The sequence below is a fragment of the Gouania willdenowi genome, chromosome 6, assembly GCF_900634775.1.
Source record: "Gouania willdenowi chromosome 6, fGouWil2.1, whole genome shotgun sequence".
Taxonomy (NCBI): Eukaryota; Metazoa; Chordata; class Actinopteri; order Blenniiformes; family Gobiesocidae; genus Gouania; species Gouania willdenowi.
The window spans coordinates 45560630-45580925 of record NC_041049.1 but is presented as its reverse complement, the minus strand read 5'-3'; the positions used below and the strand labels follow the sequence as shown (position 1 = coordinate 45580925).

The 20296-nt window shown below is 38.8% G+C and overlaps 1 protein-coding gene across 2 annotated transcripts in view; it reads left to right on the top strand.

Moving 5' to 3' along the window:
* The window catches only part of banp (BTG3 associated nuclear protein), a 59750-nt gene that overhangs the window by 23256 nt on the left and 16198 nt on the right, over nt 1-20296 (top strand). For both annotated transcript variants that reach the window (XM_028448634.1, XM_028448633.1), the window contains exon 11: nt 3268-3312. In XM_028448634.1, coding sequence (XP_028304435.1) covers nt 3268-3312 — 45 coding nt within the window. The remainder of the gene's footprint in view (nt 1-3267; nt 3313-20296) is intronic.

Genomic DNA, 20296 nt, shown 5'->3' with positions numbered 1-20296 from the left:
CCCAATTAAAAAAAAGGGTGCGACCAAATTCTGTGCTGGTCCACAGTGCCACCATTGACCTATTTATTTTTCAACTAAAAGTAGAAAGATTTTTGTATATTAGACGCACAGTGAGGTAGCAAGCTGCTGTGCCTCACCAGCAAACTGCACTGAGTGCAAATTTGAAATTTCAACAATTTGCTGTTTTTATTGTTGTTATCTCTGAATTCATCATCTCGGTTACAGGTGTCAAACTCGAGGCCCAGGGGCCAAATGTGACCCTAAAGGTCATCCAATTTGGCCCACCTGGAGAAAGTAAAAACAACAAAGAAATCAATAATACATGTGCAAAATACAAAATATTTCCGTTTTAGATTTCTCAACCACTCCAGAATCACAACTTTAATGAAAGTACAAAATTTTTGTTGGGGCTCACATTTTTCCTGTGCCTATGTCACACAACAGGAGTCATATTTTGTCAAATTGTGGAAAGAACTGACACTTACTGTAATTTTGCAATTTCCTAACAAATTCCTATATAAAATTTTGTCACAAAATCACAGTTTTGAAGTGAAGTTCCTGCAGGTACTGATATCTGCCATTTACTGCTTGGATATTCTCACTGCCTTTATTAATCATTTATAAGTAGAAGTGCAAACTCGGGTATATTAATGTTTAAATTGAGCTTTTTTTCTCACCTAAAATCTGTGGCCCACTTGAGATAAACTGCTCCGTATTTTACCTCTGAACTAAAATGAGTGTGACACCCCTGATCTAGGTGATGTTTGTATTACCTATTTGTATGATGTTAAGTGTAATTTATCGATCATATAACCCGTGAAAAGAGTCACATGAAGTGAATTAAAATATTATTTTAGTACTGTGGTCACACTGGTGAAGGCAAAGGTCTAGGATTCATTTACCTGGAAAGTTTGCTGCATTTGGGTCAGTGTGAACACGCAAACAAATTCTACAGCGATTTAGAGTGATTGTTTTGGTCTGACTCAGAGCATTGCCAGACTGGCAGCTGCAGCACATGACTGCAGCACCATAAAGCAATAAAAAAAACCTGACTCATATGCAGATGAAAAGGGGCATGCGTGTGGGTATGTTTGAGGAACCTTAGCAGAAAATGAGGTTTAGGGCTGCTAATTTTTCCCTGAGCGCCGCCTGCAAGGAAAACGAGATGTTACAAGCTGATTAGAAGCAGATGAGGCAGTCACTGACATGCTTTATCTTCACTTTGTTTTTCTTTCTGTGTTAGTGCCGAAAATCTTATCCCCACTATGATCTGAGTTATAGTTTATTAAAAACCAAGAAGTGCAGCCGTGCATTTATTTTTATTAACGGACATTTTTGTCCAGAATCCAAAATGTTTATTTTCATGTTAGTTTGACCGTACACTATTTAGACCAGACAGACCTCATCCGGAAGTTATTGAGGGCAATGGCTGCTGTGTTGAACGCTGCACATTTCTTTGCGGCGCGTGTGTGAGAGAGAACCAACGGAGGAAATTAGAGTCCCAGGTAGAGTCTCTCTCACACACACACGTCGATCAGGTGCGCTTCACTATCGATCACCGTCTACGTGACATTAAATTTCTGCTGCTGGTGTATAAATCTGTGAATGGGTTTGGTCCAGAATGCATCAGTGACATGTTAGTCAGGTATGAACCCAGCAGGTCTCTCCGATCTATGGACACAGGTCAGATAGTGGAGCCCAGAGCTCACAGTAAACATGGTGATGCTGTGTTTAGTTGTTATGCTGCAAAGAAGTGGAACAAACTGCCAGCAGAGCTGAAGTCAGCATCACGTGAACATTTTTAAATCAAAGTCAAAGGCACTTTTTTTCTCTACTGCGTATGATTGAGAGAGAGATTTTTGGTCATGTTGTTGATGATTTTAACAGATTTTATTGATTTTAAACAATTTAATGTTTTATCGTGTAAAGCACATTGAGTTGCCTTGTGTATGAAATGCGCTATACAAATACACTTGCCTTGCCTTACAATGGCAACAAAAAACAATAATACAAAAAATGCACAAAAAGACAACAGAAAGATACAAAAATACACATAATGACTCCAAAAAACACACATTACAGAAAAATACACAAAACGAAAAAAATATAAAAATGAGTTAAAAAAACAACACATTTATCATGCGCATCTCCCATAGAATTAAACCAGGGAAAATGAACACGCTATTTTATTTTGCACCTGCAAATATACACCTTTATAATGCTACAGAGTGTGTTGTTATTTTTATGCCCATAATTGACAACTCTACTTAAGCTCCTACTATATGAATATATACTTCCGACGGGCACTGTACTAGTAGACGTAAAGGCAAGATCGTCATTACCCTGTCATAACCCTTTTTCTTTCTTATAATACAATATAATTGTAAACTACACTCTTGTGTTCATATATATTTAGGTCTGATTCTGAAAAAGTCTCACCAGCTGTGAATCTTACTGCTCATCAGTGGCACACAGCCACACATGGAATCAATTCCATGCCACGAGCACTGCTTCATATTTAGTTAAGAGCAAAATAAACAATTGTCAATGTTTTCCAATGCAAATCATGTGTTGGCAATAAAACACTGGCAATTGAATCAAAACTCACCATTGAAGATGCGATTTCAAAGCCGTCAAACTCTAAAGCGCTTCCCCTGCTCTTTGCACTCGACGTCAATTTATTTTCTTACCATTTTCATTTTTATTCTCAAAAAATAGTTTTTTTTGGTTCAAAGCTAAGCTACAAAATACTCCATTTTTTTCTTCTTCACAGCAACTCACAAAATGTTTTTATAAGAAACAAAAAACCCTTTTCTTCAAAGACTTAAAAAGGAAATGAGCTATTTCAAAGATTTCACTGCTCTTCGGCCATGTGGCAGCTCTGACCGCGTGGCTGGAATACAATTAGCAAAGAGAGAAAACAGCTGAGGACTGAGATCAATAAACATGGCTTGTATTATTTCCTCTTGTTAATATAGCAGTGGGTGTTCTGTGATTCTGTGGGATTTATGCATTGAAGACAAAAGTCAGTGCTGATGCATCTGAGACAAGGACACCATTACGCTGCGTCGTCTACCATGTGACATCACTTTTTCCCCTCATCACTAATTAAAGTTCTTGTAATGTCATGCACAGTTTAGTAGCAGTAAATAAAGGGGCAGTAAATGTCTTTTCTATGATTTGCGTCGCTGAATTTGAGGGCAATTTGAATATGTGTCGATCAATCCAACTTTTGTTCATGTTTTTTTTTTGTTTTTCTCATTTCAGGGTAATCTCCAGATTCATCAGGTGCACGTTGGTCAGGATGGGCAGGTAACATGCCATTCAGATGCTTTATAGCCTTGTTTATATTCAAGCAGTGCTTGTATCAAAGTTATAAAACACCTATGGCTTTCACTAGCCAACACATTCCTATTGGATTATCATGTTTTAAAGGTTGTAATTGAACTAGAGTTGTAAATCTAGTTTAATGTTGGACGAGATCTGTAAAATGTGGAAAATGAAGTCATATCATGTCAATTTATTTGTAAAGCATGCTGTGCAAATGCAAGCAGGCGTCAAATACACAAAGAAATAAAAGAACACAGACATAAGGCCATAAAAAAGAGGATTTTTTTTGACTGATTTAAATGCCAAGGAGCAAAAATGCTTCTTAAATTACAATTTAATAACTGACAAGCTTTGGGGAAAAATTTGGAAGGAAAGGAAGGCCGTTCCAAAGTTTAACTTAACAAAATAAAATCAATTGTATTTCATACCATTTTGTAGCAACATTGTCACATTGGTGGAGGTTAATTTCCAGCTGTGAATGCCTGTGTCACTTCCTGGTGGTTTTTTTTTTAAAGTATTATAGGTGAATTAAATCCAAGCAGGAATTTAGTTTTTATATCCAATTTGATCCGTGTCTTTGGGTAGACATCTTTTAAGTTTGGTGTGCTATTTGTATTATTTTGAAACAAATTTATTCATCAGTCCCATTAGTATGTAAATTAGGGAACCTCACAATTTGATTAGATAATGATTCAGAGTGCTGCAATTCGATTAGTTAATAATTCAGTCGTTACCTTAAAAAACAATCTGAGTTCATATGATTGGATAGATGATCGTCCCAAAAATCTTGATCATGTAAAGCTTACATACAATATCAGCTCTCTTGTGGAATTTGAGTTTTTAAATAAATATTATTATTTATCATGTTATCAATTATGAAACCCTGTCAGAGACTTGTCATCAATGCTGTCTTTGCTATCACCATTGCTGTCATCATGATTAGGATTTTTAACTGTGAGAGAAAAGGAGATGGTCAACATGTTTTGAATTTAGTGTGCTCCGCTGTGTCCGTGTTTCATGACGGGTCGGGCGGGTGGCCGACATCGGTGCAAAGCGGATAGGGTGCCGCCAGGTAACCTAGTCCATGGCTCCTGGAGGCGGTAAGTTGGGTGTGGGGTGGCTCTGGAAAGCAATCAGCCCACGAGCCACCTCTGCCGCTGGGCCCTTTCAGGAGGAACCGGTCGCGGATCACCGCTTAGGAGGAAATGCGCCTGGTGAGGAGACACTGGTGCCAGGAATGCACAGATACTTCTTTGCCAACTTTGAAATCATAGGATTATTTCAAACACTAGTTTTTAATGAGGATGAGTGAATCTCACGCTCAGTAATTTTGGCAAAAAAAAAAAAAAGAGAGTTAGCTGCTGCTATTGCCTCCTTCACCTGGTCCGTCCCTTCAGGTGTACGGGTGGCATGCACGACTCTAACATCCGTTCCGCTAGCAGCAGTCATGTTTTCCGGTCATTTAGTTATTAAACTAAAGAAAAAACTATCAATTTTTTAACATTTATGAATCGTCGTCGAATCATCACGTGTCGAATCGCGATTAATCTAATAAACGATGTATTGGCACACTTGTAGTGTAAATGTGAGTTTGAATGGGTAAATGAGCTGATATTGTGAAGCGCTTTGGGACTACCTTTGTGGTTATAAAGCGCTAAATAAACCAAGTCCATTTACCACTATCCTGAAGAGATTGGCTAGATCTTGGTGAAATTGGATGAACTGGAACAAAGCGGAAACAGAGCTATACAGATGTATACAGAAAGCTTACACACGTCACCGCACAATGAACACACTACCCTGAAAGCTCATACATGCTGTGGCATCTGCTTAACTGGCAGTGTTAATTTGTTTTCAGGGATTTTTGTGCGTGTGCGTGTGTGTGTGTGTGTGTGTGTGTGTGGAGCAAATATCTCCCCGATGCAGTGCGAGTTCGACCTGAAACTTGGTCAACGGGTTCCAAACACCCCAAGTGTGTGCATCTGTTATTTTGGAGTAATTTGGTCATTTCCAAATGTTTATTTTAATTTTATTTCACTTCTGGATGGCACGGCAACTGAAACCTGACCTCAGGGTGTGAGGGGGCATTAGCCCACCATCTATATCTATTTCACTGCACAGCTCCTCATCCGAGCAAGAGTCACGTGTGCGGCCAGAGCCAAAATGCTGCGCACACAGCCAAGCAGACGTGGACTGTAAACACACGAGTGAGAGAGAGGAAGATAGTTTAGACCGAGACACGGGAGCTCTCTGAATAGATCATTTGAAACCGTCAGCCACTGGTGAGTCTTTTGCAGACAAGTTTCCCAACTTGTTCAATTCTCCATCTGGAAAACTGCGGATTCTCTGTGGTGCCGTACATGGAAGCTAAGCTCTGACCACTCGGTTCGAAGGGAAAAAATGATTTTTGTTTTTTAAAAAAAAGACAGCCGAATTGTAGATAATACTTTAATTTACTTACTCACTTGGCCTTAATTAACTCTACTTAAGCTCCCACATGAATGCATAGTTCCGACGGGCACTGTACTAGTTTCTTATTGAATAGGGGAATTTTTTTTATTTTGAATCAGGTCAGGGCGCACGGTGGCTTGGTGGTTAGCACGTCCGCCTCACAGCGAGACGGTCCTGGGTTCAAGCCCTGGGGTGGACACTTGGGTCCTTTCTGTGTGGTTTGCATGTTCTCCCCATGCTGCGTGGGTTTCCTCCGGGTACTCCGGCTTCCTCCCACAATTCAAAAACATGACTGTAAGGTTGATTGGAGTCTCTAAATTGCCCATAGGAGTGAATGAGTGAGTGGTTGTCTGTCTGTGTTGCCCTGTGATGGACTGGCGCCCTGTCCAGGGTGTACCCCGCCCAGCGCCCTATGAGAGCCGGAGATTGCCACCGGCAGACCCCCGCGACCCTGATAAACGGGAATAAGCGGGTATAAAGATGGATGGATAGATGGATGAATCGTCTCAATTACTTTATATTTGGGTTTAAAAATGTACATAATTATTTAGCTCTAGCTTAAAATTTGACGTTTGAGTATCACATATTTTTATTCCACAAAATGTAGATAAATATGGTTAAAGAAGTTATAATGTGGTATAGCCAAAGAAGAAGATATAAAAAACAAAAGTTCATGGCTGTAGTCAACTCATAAAATGCTCTTTAGTTTCTGCCTGATTAAATGAGCTTGAATTTAAATTAGATGCATATTCACTCCTTGCTTATTTAAAGCTGACTAGTACAGTGCCCGTCGGAAGTATGCATTCATATAGTGGGCGCTTACGGGCATAATAATAACATACTCTGTAGCATTATTAAGGGGTATATTTGCAGGTGCAAAGTAAAAAAACGTGTGCAATTTCCCTGGTTTAATTCTATGAGACATGCGTTGGTTTTTTTTTTTACTAATTTTTATATTTTTTGTTTTAATTATTGATTGTTGTTGCCATTGTAATGTTATTCTGAGGGGTATTCCATAAAGCGGGTTATGTTCAAACTCTGAGTATGTTCAGGCTGAAATGAGGGAAACTCTTGAGTATCCCATTCCTAAACGTGAGGTATGTTCTTCTCTGAGTATGTTACCATGGCATTATTGTCCGTGAACTAAACCTGGTCGCTGGCAGGTTTTATCAAAGAAACCCTGGGTTTCTACCTGGCTCCGCCCACCAGAACACCGTTTCTGAACACTTTAATGAACCTTAATACTCTTCTCTGAAACACATTAGTAACATCACACACCACAGACGTGTTCACATCATTAATGTTGTGTTGCTTTACGTTTTTTTGTTTGTTTTGTGCAAACGGTAGTTTTCTTTATAACATTGTGGATACAGATCATTAAGTTAATGACACTGAGAGGTTGATCTTCTTTAAAACATCTACTGACGTTTGTAGTAAAGTTCTCTGAATACAAACCTGTGGATAATATAAAGGAGGAGATGACAATTTAAATTAATACATTTTTAAGACTCGATTGTTTTTTTATATTGTTATACAGTTAAATCTGTAACTCACGTCTCTTTGAAGGTATGATGGCACAGTGAATTGTGACGCTGCTCTTGAAAGCGACGGGTTCGCGTCCTGCATCACTGTTCTTTTATGACATTTTTTAGGACGTCGAGATGACTCTGGTGACAATATTACATTAAAAATCAATATAAATGATGCAATATCAAGCGGCATTTACTGTCTTAATATCCAGTGTAACAGGAGGGGTCTCTATGCAGCCATCCTATGCTGCTGCCACGTCTCCTCAGACACATTTTATTCATATTATTCACCGCTCGTCACGTCACTGAAGCGATGAAGTGATGAAGTGACCAAAAAGTGTAACTAATTACGGGTGATGTAAGCCACTATAATCACTGAAGACTGAACGCACCTTTAGAACAGGCTCATATTCATCAAAGACCGGCTTATTTCACCCATTACGGTGAATAAATCACTATTTTCCGGGTGGTTGTCATGGCAGCTCAAGTCATCTTTGATCCATTGATGATCGCTTTTTATCGCGCGCGTGCACGTAAGTAACCCAAGGTTTACATACTCAGGGTTGATTAACCCACTTCAAATCAGCTGTAATGGAATCTGATACCCAGAGTTTCCCATCGCGGGGTATGTTGACCCAGAGTTTATGGATAGACTCAGTTTGTTAACCCTCCGTTATGGAATACCCCTCTGGAGTCATGTTGTGGGATATGAGCATGATAAATGTGTTTGTTGTTTTCTTTTTTTTTTACTCACTTTTATATTTTTTTTTGTTTGGTGTATTTTTCTGTATTGTATGTTTTTTGGAGTCATTATGTGTATTTTTGTATCTTTCATGTTGTGTTTTTGTGCATTATTTGTATAATTATTGTTTTTGTTGCCATTGTAGTGATTCTGGAATCATTTTGTGTATTTTTTGTATAAATATTGTTTAGTTTTTGTTTTATTTTACTCATTTAGTTTATTTTTATTATAAATACTGTGTGCGTGTCTACACCCATCTCCTCCATGCACGCGCATCAGCCGTGTGTGTGTGTGTCTACATCCGACTCTGTGAACGCGCATCAAATAAATAAATACCTTGTGTGTTCCCGTGAATGTTTGAGACTCTGATAACAAAACTCCATAGACATTGTAGCGCAAATCAGAAAAGCAAAGTATTATCTACAATTGGGCTGTCTTTTTTAAAAAAACAAAAATCATTTTTTACCTTTGAACCAAGTGGTCAGAGCTTAGCTTCCATGCACGGCACCACAGAGAATCCGCAGTTTTCCAGATGGAGAATTGAACAGGTTGGGAAACGTGTCTCTAAAAGACTTGCCAGTGGCTGATGGTTTCAAACGATCTATTCAGAGAGCTCCGTGTCTCGGTCTAAACTATCTTCTTCTCTATCGCTCATGTGTTTACAGCTGCTTAGCTGTGTGCGCAGCGATTGGCTCTGGCCGCACACGTTACTCTTGCTCTTACTCTTGAGCTGTGCAGTGAAGATGGTGCGCTAGCGCCCCCTCACACCCTGAGGTCAAAAGTTGAATAGGTTTCATTTCGGGGCCGTCCAGAAGTGAAATAAAATTAAAATAAACATTTTGAAATGACCAAATTACTCCAAAATAACATATACATACACTCGGGGTGTTTGGAACCCGTCGACCGAGTTTCAAGTCGAACTGGCACCGCGTCCGGGAGATATTTGCTCCACACACACACACACACACACACACACACACAGACCTCCCTTGAATTATAGTATAGATATCCGGAGTTTCTGAGAAATCTGTTTATGTATAATTTTTTTGAAATTTGAAAAAATACCTAACTAGTCTTTTACTATTTTCTACTGTAGGTCGTCATTCATATACATCAATGTATATAAGACCCACCTTTTTCCTATAGACCCCAATAAAACCCTGGAGCGGACTCTGTCAATCAAAGGGAATGCGCGTGCGTGAACTGTGCACGGAAACGAGGACGCGCGTCACAACAGCAAACAGGTATCACTGAGCAGCATAGCGTCATGGAGGTGCGCTCCGAAGCCCCTACCTCAGAAATGTCCATCACCACGATGACCCATAGACCTATATCACTGCATCTCGATGCGACCGTGTGTTTCGCGAAGCATGGAAGTGGAGCTGTTGAGGGCGGGACATCGAGACGTCCTCTCAGAACCTCCGGATATCAGCTTTAAGGCTAAAGCTGTAAGTTGAGCTTTAAATTGTGTCCAATTGACGTAAATGAAATGAAAGTAAATTAAACTTTAGACTACTATCATAACTGTTACTGTGCATGTGATGTATTTAAAGATTGAGTGGACAGTTTCCCCCGCTTATAAAAACTAAAGATCACCTTTGGTATACCTTAGATTTTTGTAAACAATCAGAAACTAAGCCATGTGGTTTCCCCTTGTCCAGTGTTTTGTCTCAATTTTTAATTTTCATCTTTTCCTGGATTCGTTCATTGGTTCAAGATGCCTGTGTTCATGGAAGTGTGCACACACTGATGTGATGTAGGAGTGCATCTGCTTTACATGAGAGCATTTGGTTTTTTCTCGTGTTTTATTGACTATTCACTGCAGTGTGTTTTTTTCTTCATTGATTGACGCAGTCACGACAGATTCTCGTGCCTCCTTTCTCTTTCATCGAGTCATGAACACACATGCATGCTCTTGTCCTCAGATGATCTGCTCACTTAGCCTGACAGCAGCATTCCTGTCTGTTCGTTTAGGAGCTCAGAGCAAGTTTTGGCAAGAGATTGGTTGAGTCTTTGCCTCGTAACACATTGGTTCACTGAGTGCATGAACTCTTCCCGCTGACTTCCATCAGCTCCATCATGTTTAGCTTTGCTGTGTAACGGCGTGAAGAGCTGCTTTAATTAGTCATTCTTTTTAGAAACGGAATTCCTAACCATTCCAGAATGTCTGAGACGTCTCTATGCCTGGTGCTCGAGTTAGGCTTTCTTTTTTTTTTTTCAATTTATGCCAAAACAAGTACCAGAGTGACAGCCTTGTCTGCAAACGTATTTACAGGTCAAGCTTTCCTCACAGAATATTATCTCTTTACTTCTATACCCTAATGTTCTTAGAAGCTGGACATACAAGATGAGGTCAGAAATTAAAGCCAGAAGTCAGTCCTCAAATGAGTATGAAAATAGTGATATCAGTTCAAAGATATAAATCACTTTGATGGGATCTGGTTCCATACAAGTAACACATTATGTACTTATCCTGATTGTTTTAGTGTATCTTGGAACCGGTTTTGTTAATGAGAGAACAAAAAATCCGGCTGGATTCTGACGTGCTTTCCTAAACGTCTGTTTACAGAAAGGCTCGCATCCAATGTTCTGCAATCAGACAGAATGCAGATTATGCTGTTTTTGTAACCAAGGCTACAAAGAATTAAAGGAGAAAAGCCAACCTCCTCCTCCTCTTCCCTCTTTTTGTCTTTCTCTCTGCGGTTGCTTCCTTTCCATATTTTTTTTCTTCTTTTGTTGTCTAATTGTGGTTACATCTGTCCAATAAAGGCCACCTTCCACATCCAGATGCACTTGGTTATTAACTCACGGATGTTTGCCCTTGTGGGGCAATCACTAGTGTTTTTTGGATTCATTAACTAAATTTGGATTAGAATTTTACCAGCTTCACACAGATGTTTCTGGATTGCTTGAAACCTTTTATGTCTTTTAATCTGTGCAAATCTGTCTGAACCTTGGATGCTTTCAGTCAGTGTCGCCCACATAAACAAATCCTGCCAAGCAAGCATTACATGTGCTACCTGGCTAAAATGAGTTTCACAAATATTAAACTTTTTAATCAAGGTGCTATATTGGGAGAATTTTCTTTTCAAACCTGACTTTAAAAGTTTGATTATAGGAATGTAACGATTAATTGTAAGGCAGTTAAAAAATCGATTCACAGGTATCACGGTTCACATCAATTATCTGAAAATTTAATCGCAGTACTTTTTTTAAACAGCAGAGGGTGCTATATATATATATATATATATATATATATATCCTCTTGTCCAGAAGCTAGTTTTTTCCCCCCCAAAAAATAAAGGAATATTTTTCAGTCATCATTTGTCTACGGTCCCATTTTGTAAAATAAATCGTGAGAGAATCGTATCGGGAGTTGAGTGAAGCGTTACATCCCTATTTGATTATCATTGTGCCCAATCTATTTCTCCATTATCCATTAGGAGACGGGCACAATGCAGCGTGTAACACAGAATTAATTTCGTAAAAAGGCATAAAACTTCCGGTAAATTTCCACAATAACTAAGTTTGAGACTTTGGGGAGTATTAAAAAATAAAGCTTTTCATGGAAATTCTTTACTGGAAATTGGCAGGAACTTTTGAATAAATAATGCTAATGTTTTAGATGATGCAAACATATACTTTCCCCAACTATATTTATCGTCCCACCGGCCAACCTTTTTTCTTTCTTTTTTTTTTTTTTAATTTTCGTTAATCCCCATGGAAAGTTTACAATTTTTAAAATTCCTGTAATTGTGCAACTTTAGTTGAAATGTTGTGTTTTTTTAATTGTATTGGTTTGATTGGATGCTAATATTCAAGTTTGGATATGACACGGTTATTTAAAATTACTCCCAATTTCTGGTTAAGTGAATTTAAAGTTTATATTTTTGAATTGTCCCAAAATTCCTAACCTTTAGTTCCCCATGAAATTTCCCAGATATTTTCCGCTCCTTTGTAACCCTAGTACTGCACAGTCTAACGGTCATTTTCTGCATTCTTTAGCAGTTTTGGTACATACCGAACATGAGTAATGTAGCTGCTGATGATTGGGCATCAGCTTCTATGTTAGTCTGTGCCAGTTGAGAACTTAATGTAACTGTTCCAGCTATAGGCTTAAGCAATTTGGTCCAGAGCACCCTGGCACCCTGCCCTGGGAGGAAATGTCCAGCGAATGAAAAAAGACAGGGCCTTAAAATCGTAAAATTACTCGTCTTTTACTGCACTTGATGTCTGCCGTAGCTTCTTATCGTTTTTTGCCTCTCTCTGTGCTGAGCTCTCAGCCTGTGCTGATGCAGACCAAATCGGGGATTGGAAGATGAAAGGAGCTGCTAATGCAGAGGAGAGGAGATAAGGAAGGAGAGAGAAAAAATAGAAAAGAAAAAAGACCATCTGGAAAACACGCTTTGTCCTAGTGGTGATTAAAACCTGACACCATTGGACCAACACGCACTGTATTGCAGTGCATCGTACCAGGTGCTGCAGCTAACACACAGAGGGGGCCTTTGCCAACAGGAGCTGACTGCTGGAGCTGTGCCAGCCTTGTGTATATACAGTGGGCTCAGTGTGTCCTTGGATGATCTCCTCCTCTCTTATTTCTTGGAGTTGCCCTTTTTGGTAAAAAAATCTGAATTTCTGAGAGGATAATTAGCATTGTTAATAAACTAACTTTTCTAAGGTAACTGTTTTGTATTTTACTCATTAAAATATTGAGTTGAGACACAAAACCCCCAAAACTAATATATTGTAACATTTGTTGTCTGTATTCTTCTTTTAGGTTTATTATTATGATTTATTTATTTCAAATCTTGGTTATTTATGAGTTAATAAATCAGCCAAAAAAAATGCTCAATATTATCCAAAATCTGAAAATAATTGGTACAGATTGGCAGCACATCTTCTGTTGACAGCACTTGCGAGAAATTCTGTCAATAACATGTCAACCTTATGGCATGTCTGTGCACAAACTTCTCAGCAGATGGCTGTAAACCTGCATTAAACCTGATACGCAGAGTTTGACGAGGGCTTTAAATGTATTCAGAAAGCGTCTGCTGTCCCCAGCCACCAACCTCACCTCATTTCCACCTTGCTGCTTGAAACTCTGCCAATTTGGTTTGCTAGAACATGGTAAATGCATCTGTTCGACCATCTTTGGGGCTCTTGTTTACAGTTAGTATGGGAACTGGGTCACACGACGGACTCCAACTCGGCACAGGAATCTCAGCTTCGTGGCCAGGACCTGTGAACTCACAACTAATTTTGCACGACAGTTTTTGGGAGCCCTAAGGTTGAACAGACGTATCAAGAAAAGGACACAGAGAAGATGACGTTATGAGACTAGGGTGAGGTAATAAAGAACAGAGGACTGATCACTTGGTAAAGGTCATATGAGGAGGATATTTTATATGTATGACTTTCATTTGACATTTGAAACAGATGTCTAAAAAGTTACAGTAACAGTATGGGCTGGAATTGGACTGTTGGCCATTGGCCTGTGGTTACTCTCTCTGTGTTAGTTTTCTTCTATGTGCTTTAAAGTTTTGTCTCTAGCGTGTTTGAACTTGTTCACTTTTCTATGATTCACAGTGTTAGAGGAAAATGAAAGCATACAAACAAGGTATTTTACGAGTAGTATTTAGTCTTAGTGCAATGTACGAAAGTGATTAAGGATTGAGACGCCGAGGAAGGATCGCATTTCAAAGCAGGAGTGTGTCTGCTTTGTGTCTTCGTGACATCATGCTAGGAGATAAGGGGCCACAGATTAGGAAATCCTCAGCTCAGGATTGTTAGGTAGATATGTAGGTATAGAAGTCAGCATTTCTAAACCTTGTCTGTTTAGTCTCTGTGGGCAAAATCAGTGTTTGTGTTTAACACAGGGACCATTTGTTTGTGATTTTACTGCACTGTGAATCACCATCACCTCAGGCCTGGTGCAGCCATTCTCAAGTATACAGTGTTACGTCTTCAGCTTTGATGTCATGATAAGAAAAAGCATTCTTGGAGAAAGCTGTGCTGTTAGTTTACAGCAGGGCTGCTTGTTCAATTGGACCGCAAATTTTGATTTAGTTTTAGTCGTACTCTAAAATGCTTGTTGGTTTCAAAATTTAGTCATCAGGCCTCTTTCAGTTATTGTCTAGTTTCAGATGATATCAAGATTTTAGTCAACTGAATCTGTTACAGATACAGTCAACTAAAATATAAAGCATAAGATGTTATGCTTTTTTTTTTAATTAAATTACATTTTTTATAAAAATCATAGTTTCATTATCATCACTTAAAAAAATGCAGTCTACGAAAATGTTAACATTTTTAGTCAACATCATCCAGCCACTGGTTGGTGGCTCAATGTAGCTCCTTACAGAAAATATAAGCTAATCCTCAATGTCATTATCCAGAGTTTGCATGTTCTCAATTTCCATGCATATAGATTGAGTTTCTTGAATGACTGTAGGAGTACGAGTGTGTCAGTAATCTTTGGTCTTTGCCTTAGTTACCCTGTAACACACTGGCAACTCGTCACTGATGTTTATGTAAGTGCCTTGGTTATCTAGTGGCAGAGAAGAAATTCTTCTGATTGAAAGCTTGAGCCATTGCGTGTGAATGGATCAGATTTATGTGATATCTGGCAGAAATGCTTTAAGACATTAATACTTTAATCTGTTCTTACGAAAAGCATTAGAAAAGTGAAGACTATTTATCATTTTCCCCACCTTAGTGATTGAGTAAGCTGGGATGGGCTCCAGCACTTTTCAGCCTTAGCAGAAACTGGTAGTAAAGACAGATAGATTGATGTTTGAATAAGAATAAAGCCATGTGTGTTTTTGTTTATATGCCTCCACCCTGCAACAGACAAAGACATATTTTGGAGTCATTTCTATTGTTCAACTAGTTGATTTAATTACTCGTAAGGAATTTTTCTTATATTTGACACCAAAATTCGCCCTCACTCAATATGAAAGTGATCTGATTTTTGGTAGCCAAAAGAGAAAAACTCCCATGGTGGCTTTCTGTGAATGTAGCTGTCAACGGCAAAACTCAATGCTTTGCGGCTGAAAGGTGTCAAATCAAATGAACTAACGCAGGAAACACCTCGACAACAAATTGCAATTCCCATTGCATTCATCCTTCGGCTTGATTATGAATGTTAAACAAATCATTGTTCCAGATTAATGTTAATGCAAGTGGAGCTGGAAGTTTACCTTTTGCTACAGCTGGAAACTGTGCAGGCAGCAGTAAAATGATCATATCTGGCAGATATCTCCAGGATTGTGGCTAAATGTTTATCTTAGATGGGCGATGTTTTTCACAACACTGAAAGTCTAAGCTCTGAAGTCCAAATGACTGCTGTGAGACAAAGGGGCAGTTGCACAGAAGTTAGAAATCACAGCCCAAAGGGTCACTTGGGGGTCATTTAAACAAGACATTTGAAGGCTTAAAATTTCCAAAGAAGTGTTTGTGACTTAATAATTACTAGTGCTTAGTAGAAAGTACGATCAGTCAGTTTCACTTGAGTCAGAGAAATACTGTTTCATGTTTGCATATACTTTTATTTCATTGGCTCAATGCTTGATGACATGACTTAGAAAAAAAATCTAATCATGACATGTTTAGATAAGTAAAATGTTTTGTACATAACGCCAGTATGTTAGGTGTATCAAATAAAATCATTATCTTAGATCAGTAAGTTCAATGAGGAAAACTAAGATTAGATTTACACTGGAACAGTCAGCACTTTCAGTGGGATTTTCTTCCTTCGTGTTTTTGAGGACTCTGATTTTTAATTGCAGTTGTTATTTTTGTCGTCAGTCCCCTTTCAATTTTACTGCTCTAGATCAGAACACGAGGCATGCTGGTTTTGTCATAAAACCTCTGAGCCTTGCTCTTACTCCCAGTTTTCTGATGGGAGTTGCGAAGTAAAGGATTTAAACGAGAATTTGATTGGATACAGGTGTTGGTATTTTGTGAAGAAATTAAAGGGAGACAATCATTTTTTTGTCATATTAAGATATAGTCCACGCTTTATAGATCAAGAAATTGATCTTTCCGTGCAAACCCGAAAATAAACATCCATCATTTCGCCACAACTTTCAGTCTATGAAAACCAGAGAAATGTGTTGGAAAGACACTTTGGCAGAGTTTTGGGGGGCAAACACAAGAAAATTATGGTACAAATCAAGTAAAAAAACACTTCTATGAATCTGTCTATGGGACTCTACATCCCACAATGCAATGCATGAAATTTTACCAAAAATGTCAGTAAACAGTGATTACAGCAGAGATCAAAACAAACGATTTATTGATCTATGATGCCGACACGTCTTCATCTAATGGAACATATATATATATAATATATATGTATGTGTGTATATATATATATATATATATATATATATATGTATGACATCTTAAAGTTTTTTTATGTTATTTTGGAAGGCAGCAAATTAGAATAAGATTATTTTTTTTACATGCAAACAAATAAAGTATTTGCACATATTACAAGTACATAGCATTATTTGCTTGGCTGACTATGTAGTTAATGATTTTCTATTGAATTATGTTTTGATTTAAATCCCGGCTGAAATCCACATTCAGCCTGTGAGTTGAAATAAAGACTACAGTGGGAATATTTAGCTTTCTCTATTCATTTCCAAGTCTTTACTTAACAGGCCCTTATAGCACTGCTAAGTCTACGGATGAGCATCGTGCAGCAAAGTTGCAGCCAGGCCTTTGTCCCCACGCTCCTCCAGTTAGACCACACCTACCCACCCAAAGCTTGTGTTTCTGCACGGACATCTGTCCAGGGGTTGGCAGTTACAGACGTTGTTGACGGCTGTTAAGCTGAGAGGAAGTTCCAGGCACCCCAAAGTCCAACTGTTTCTTTTCTCATTTCCATGTTTTGGTTGGAAGTTTTTTTTTTTTTTTTTTGGGTTACATCTAAAAGAAGAGGCGTGTTTCTCTTAGAATGATGGGAACCAGATTTGTGTGGGACTTTATTCAATAAAGTGTGAAGGATTTTTGTTTCTATTGAATGGATGCTCTTGTGCTATGTCGGAGTCCGCTGGGTTAAAAAAACCCACTCAGACATCAGTGCACACATTCACACTGAGCGAGTGACTCACTGCCCCATCCGATGCACAGCTGAGTTTAACTGAGACCGCCTGTAAACCTGAAAATTGATGCCAGATTGCATTAAGTTTGTGCTTTCTGGAAGCAGACTGTTGTTAATCTGGGGCTCTAACTTTGGATAGAGATCATCATTCAAAGGCACAATATTATTTTTTTTACAGTCTGTATTTCCTAAAAGTATTTTTGAGGGCTGGCTTTTTCTCCCCGCAAAGCTCATTTGGAAAAAAGGCTCTTGGCAACTGATAAGAGTCCAATTGTTTTGTTTTGTAATCTTAATTTTTTTTTTTTTTTGCTTTAGGCTGTTGTTGTTTCTGTGTTTTTGCTGAACGTCTTTAGTATCCTGGATTTTCTATTGAAAGTGTTGTGGCGTTAGAAAGGGACTTACAAATCTATTTATTTCCTTTCTTAAGGCTGTGGCAGCTTCTAAAGCCTACTGAGGGTTTAGCTCGGTCTAGAATTTCTTTGCTGCTGTATGAAAGTTCTGGTTAAATCTGTCCTCATTTATGGAGTTGATTGGTTAGCCAGCCAGGATTTAAAGCTGCTGGAGATAATAATTTATTTGATCAGATAAAGACAGTGTAGGCCTCGTAGATCAATAAACTGTAGATCATTTGCTTGAACAAAAAATGTAAAAGGTTGAAATTGGCACTCAAGTTTGTTTTGATCTCTACTGTAAACACTCTTAGGGTACCTTCATACCGGTTTAGTCTCTGACTTGACAGAGGACAGGGTCTAATTGTATCACCTTGATTTGGCTCTGTTTGCATTCAGAGCGCAACTTCTGCTCCGCTCCAAACAGCCTCTGGTGCAGTTACATTAGCTAACTTACTGGAGTAGAAACTTCTCTTGGTAGAGAAACAGAAACCTGGGTCAAAGCGAACACTTAAGAATGCACAGAAACTTCTGCATGCCTGCCTCCATTTTTTCTTTCACAACATTCAACAATGGAGCAGCAACAAGTTGCCGTGGTTTTGGTGGCCAGCTCTACTAAGCACCCTCAATGCCGTGCGCTCTTTTTCCTTGCGATACTTCTTGTGATTGATCCGCTCTGAGATCGGTTGCATTCGCAGTGTACCTAATCATTCTAGGCTTCGATTGGAAACGCTCTGAGACCAACAGAAACAATCGCTCTAGAATTTGCCTGTTTGATTCGCTCTAGGATTTGTTGGTGTGAATGCACCCTTAGTGATATTCTTGGTTTCATGTTAAGTTATTAACTACTTTTTAAATGACAAAGGATCTAGATTTTAAATTGGAACTTTCTTTGACCCTCTTTGGTACTGATCTTGAGAAGCAGAAAAAAATAGGATATTAACAGGAATGTCTGTGTGACCCTGACATCAAACTTTGCTCTTTACATTCTTTAATGAAACCAGTGCTTACAAAGAACGTGTACTTTTTGTTTTCAAATGATGTAGACTAAGCTATTGTTCACCAAACCATGAAGCCAAATATTTCTGACAAAGAAAATCCTGGGACAAGAATGGACCAAAGCAGTTCCTCTCTAATCCCTGGAAAACTCTCACACACCGTTCCAACTCTGAATGCTTTTGTGGGCCTTTTGTGACGTTCCTCACAGCTGAGAATGCTAACTTTTCTCAAATGGAAGTCAAGACTCTTATCTGAAAGAGACAAATGTTTACAATCTCAAATGTCTACCAAAGCATTATATGAACCCTTGTTTTGTACACTTAAGGAGAGAAGTGGAACAGTACCAAAATGCTATCATGTGCTTTACATACACAGAGTTTCATGCTTTTAATGGAACAAGATAATTAAGTGGAAATAAGTGATGTTTTAATGGATGTCTTGCAAAATGCAGCAGTGGAGCAGCTGGTCAGTGTCTCTCAACAAGCTTTTGTTTGAGCACTGTTTATGCGTCTTTAGTCAATAAAACAATTATGGTAATAGTGATTATATATAGCTCACTGCTCAAATATTTTCTGTTTATACTCAAAGCTGTGATGAAGGAAGTCATCTGACAGTCTGTTTGTGTGCTTCACCATAATTTTGCAAAAAGTAACTAAATTCCAAAACTATAGCTAAGTAAAAATATTGATTTAATCGATTTCATTAAAATTTATAAATATTGATCTACAGATGCTGAGGTCGATTTTTTTAATTTATTTATTCATTTTACTTAAAGGAGCATTAGGCAGAATTTAGAAATCGGACTCCATAGTGACACCACGGTGGTTAGTGTTTATCACCGGAGCACAGCTGACTGTGACTAGAGGATGGATACCAAGACGAAGTGTGACGGGACCCGATGGCACCGGATGGGTTGGGTTCGGACAGATATTTAGAACTGGTGGTCGGGTTTGGTCATATAGTGACAAGCGTTCTTCCTTTCCTATCGCAGCAGCAACTGCTGTAGCACTGAGGAGTGCAGCTTTAACTGCAACGGTGATAGTGATCTGCTGGGCAGGAAGAATGGAGCAGAGGAGGGCAATTTAAAGGAATACTCTGTTGTAACATTCCTTTTACTGCACAATAACATGGATTGTCTTTTACTTTGATACATGGATCATGTAAATAGATCCGATGGGTCTCTTGTGTGTTTCTTGTTTGTGTTTCACTTTCACTTGTTACCCTTGCGCTGATCTGATGTTGACATTAATAGTTGTTTGTTAATAAAATCGGTGCTTACCACTAAAACAAACGCACATATGTCATTTCTTTGAGAAAAAAAAAAGGTTTTCACTGTTTGGTCGGACTTAGATGAGAAAATGCGATCCGATCAGCACTCTTAACTGTGACACAGTCACATGTGACTGCTTACTGCTAGACCAGTGCACATGCCTCTGCATGCATCTGTGGAACCTAACAGTAGTTTAGTCCACTGTGCTTGTCTCCATGCTGTTTTTTTCTCATCCTTTTTTTAATTTCTGGGTTATTGGGACGCCTCTACAAGCGGTTGTGAATGAGCACCAGCATTATTTGACGTCACCACCAGCGTCATTTGACGTCCCACCAGCGTCATTTGACTTCAACAATATCGTCATTTGACTTCACGTCCGCAGTGTTCGGACCCATGACAGGAGTACAAAATGTATCACAAAACATTTTCAAGGCAATAGGTAGAAATATGTGTGGACTTTAGAGGGCTTCATCATCC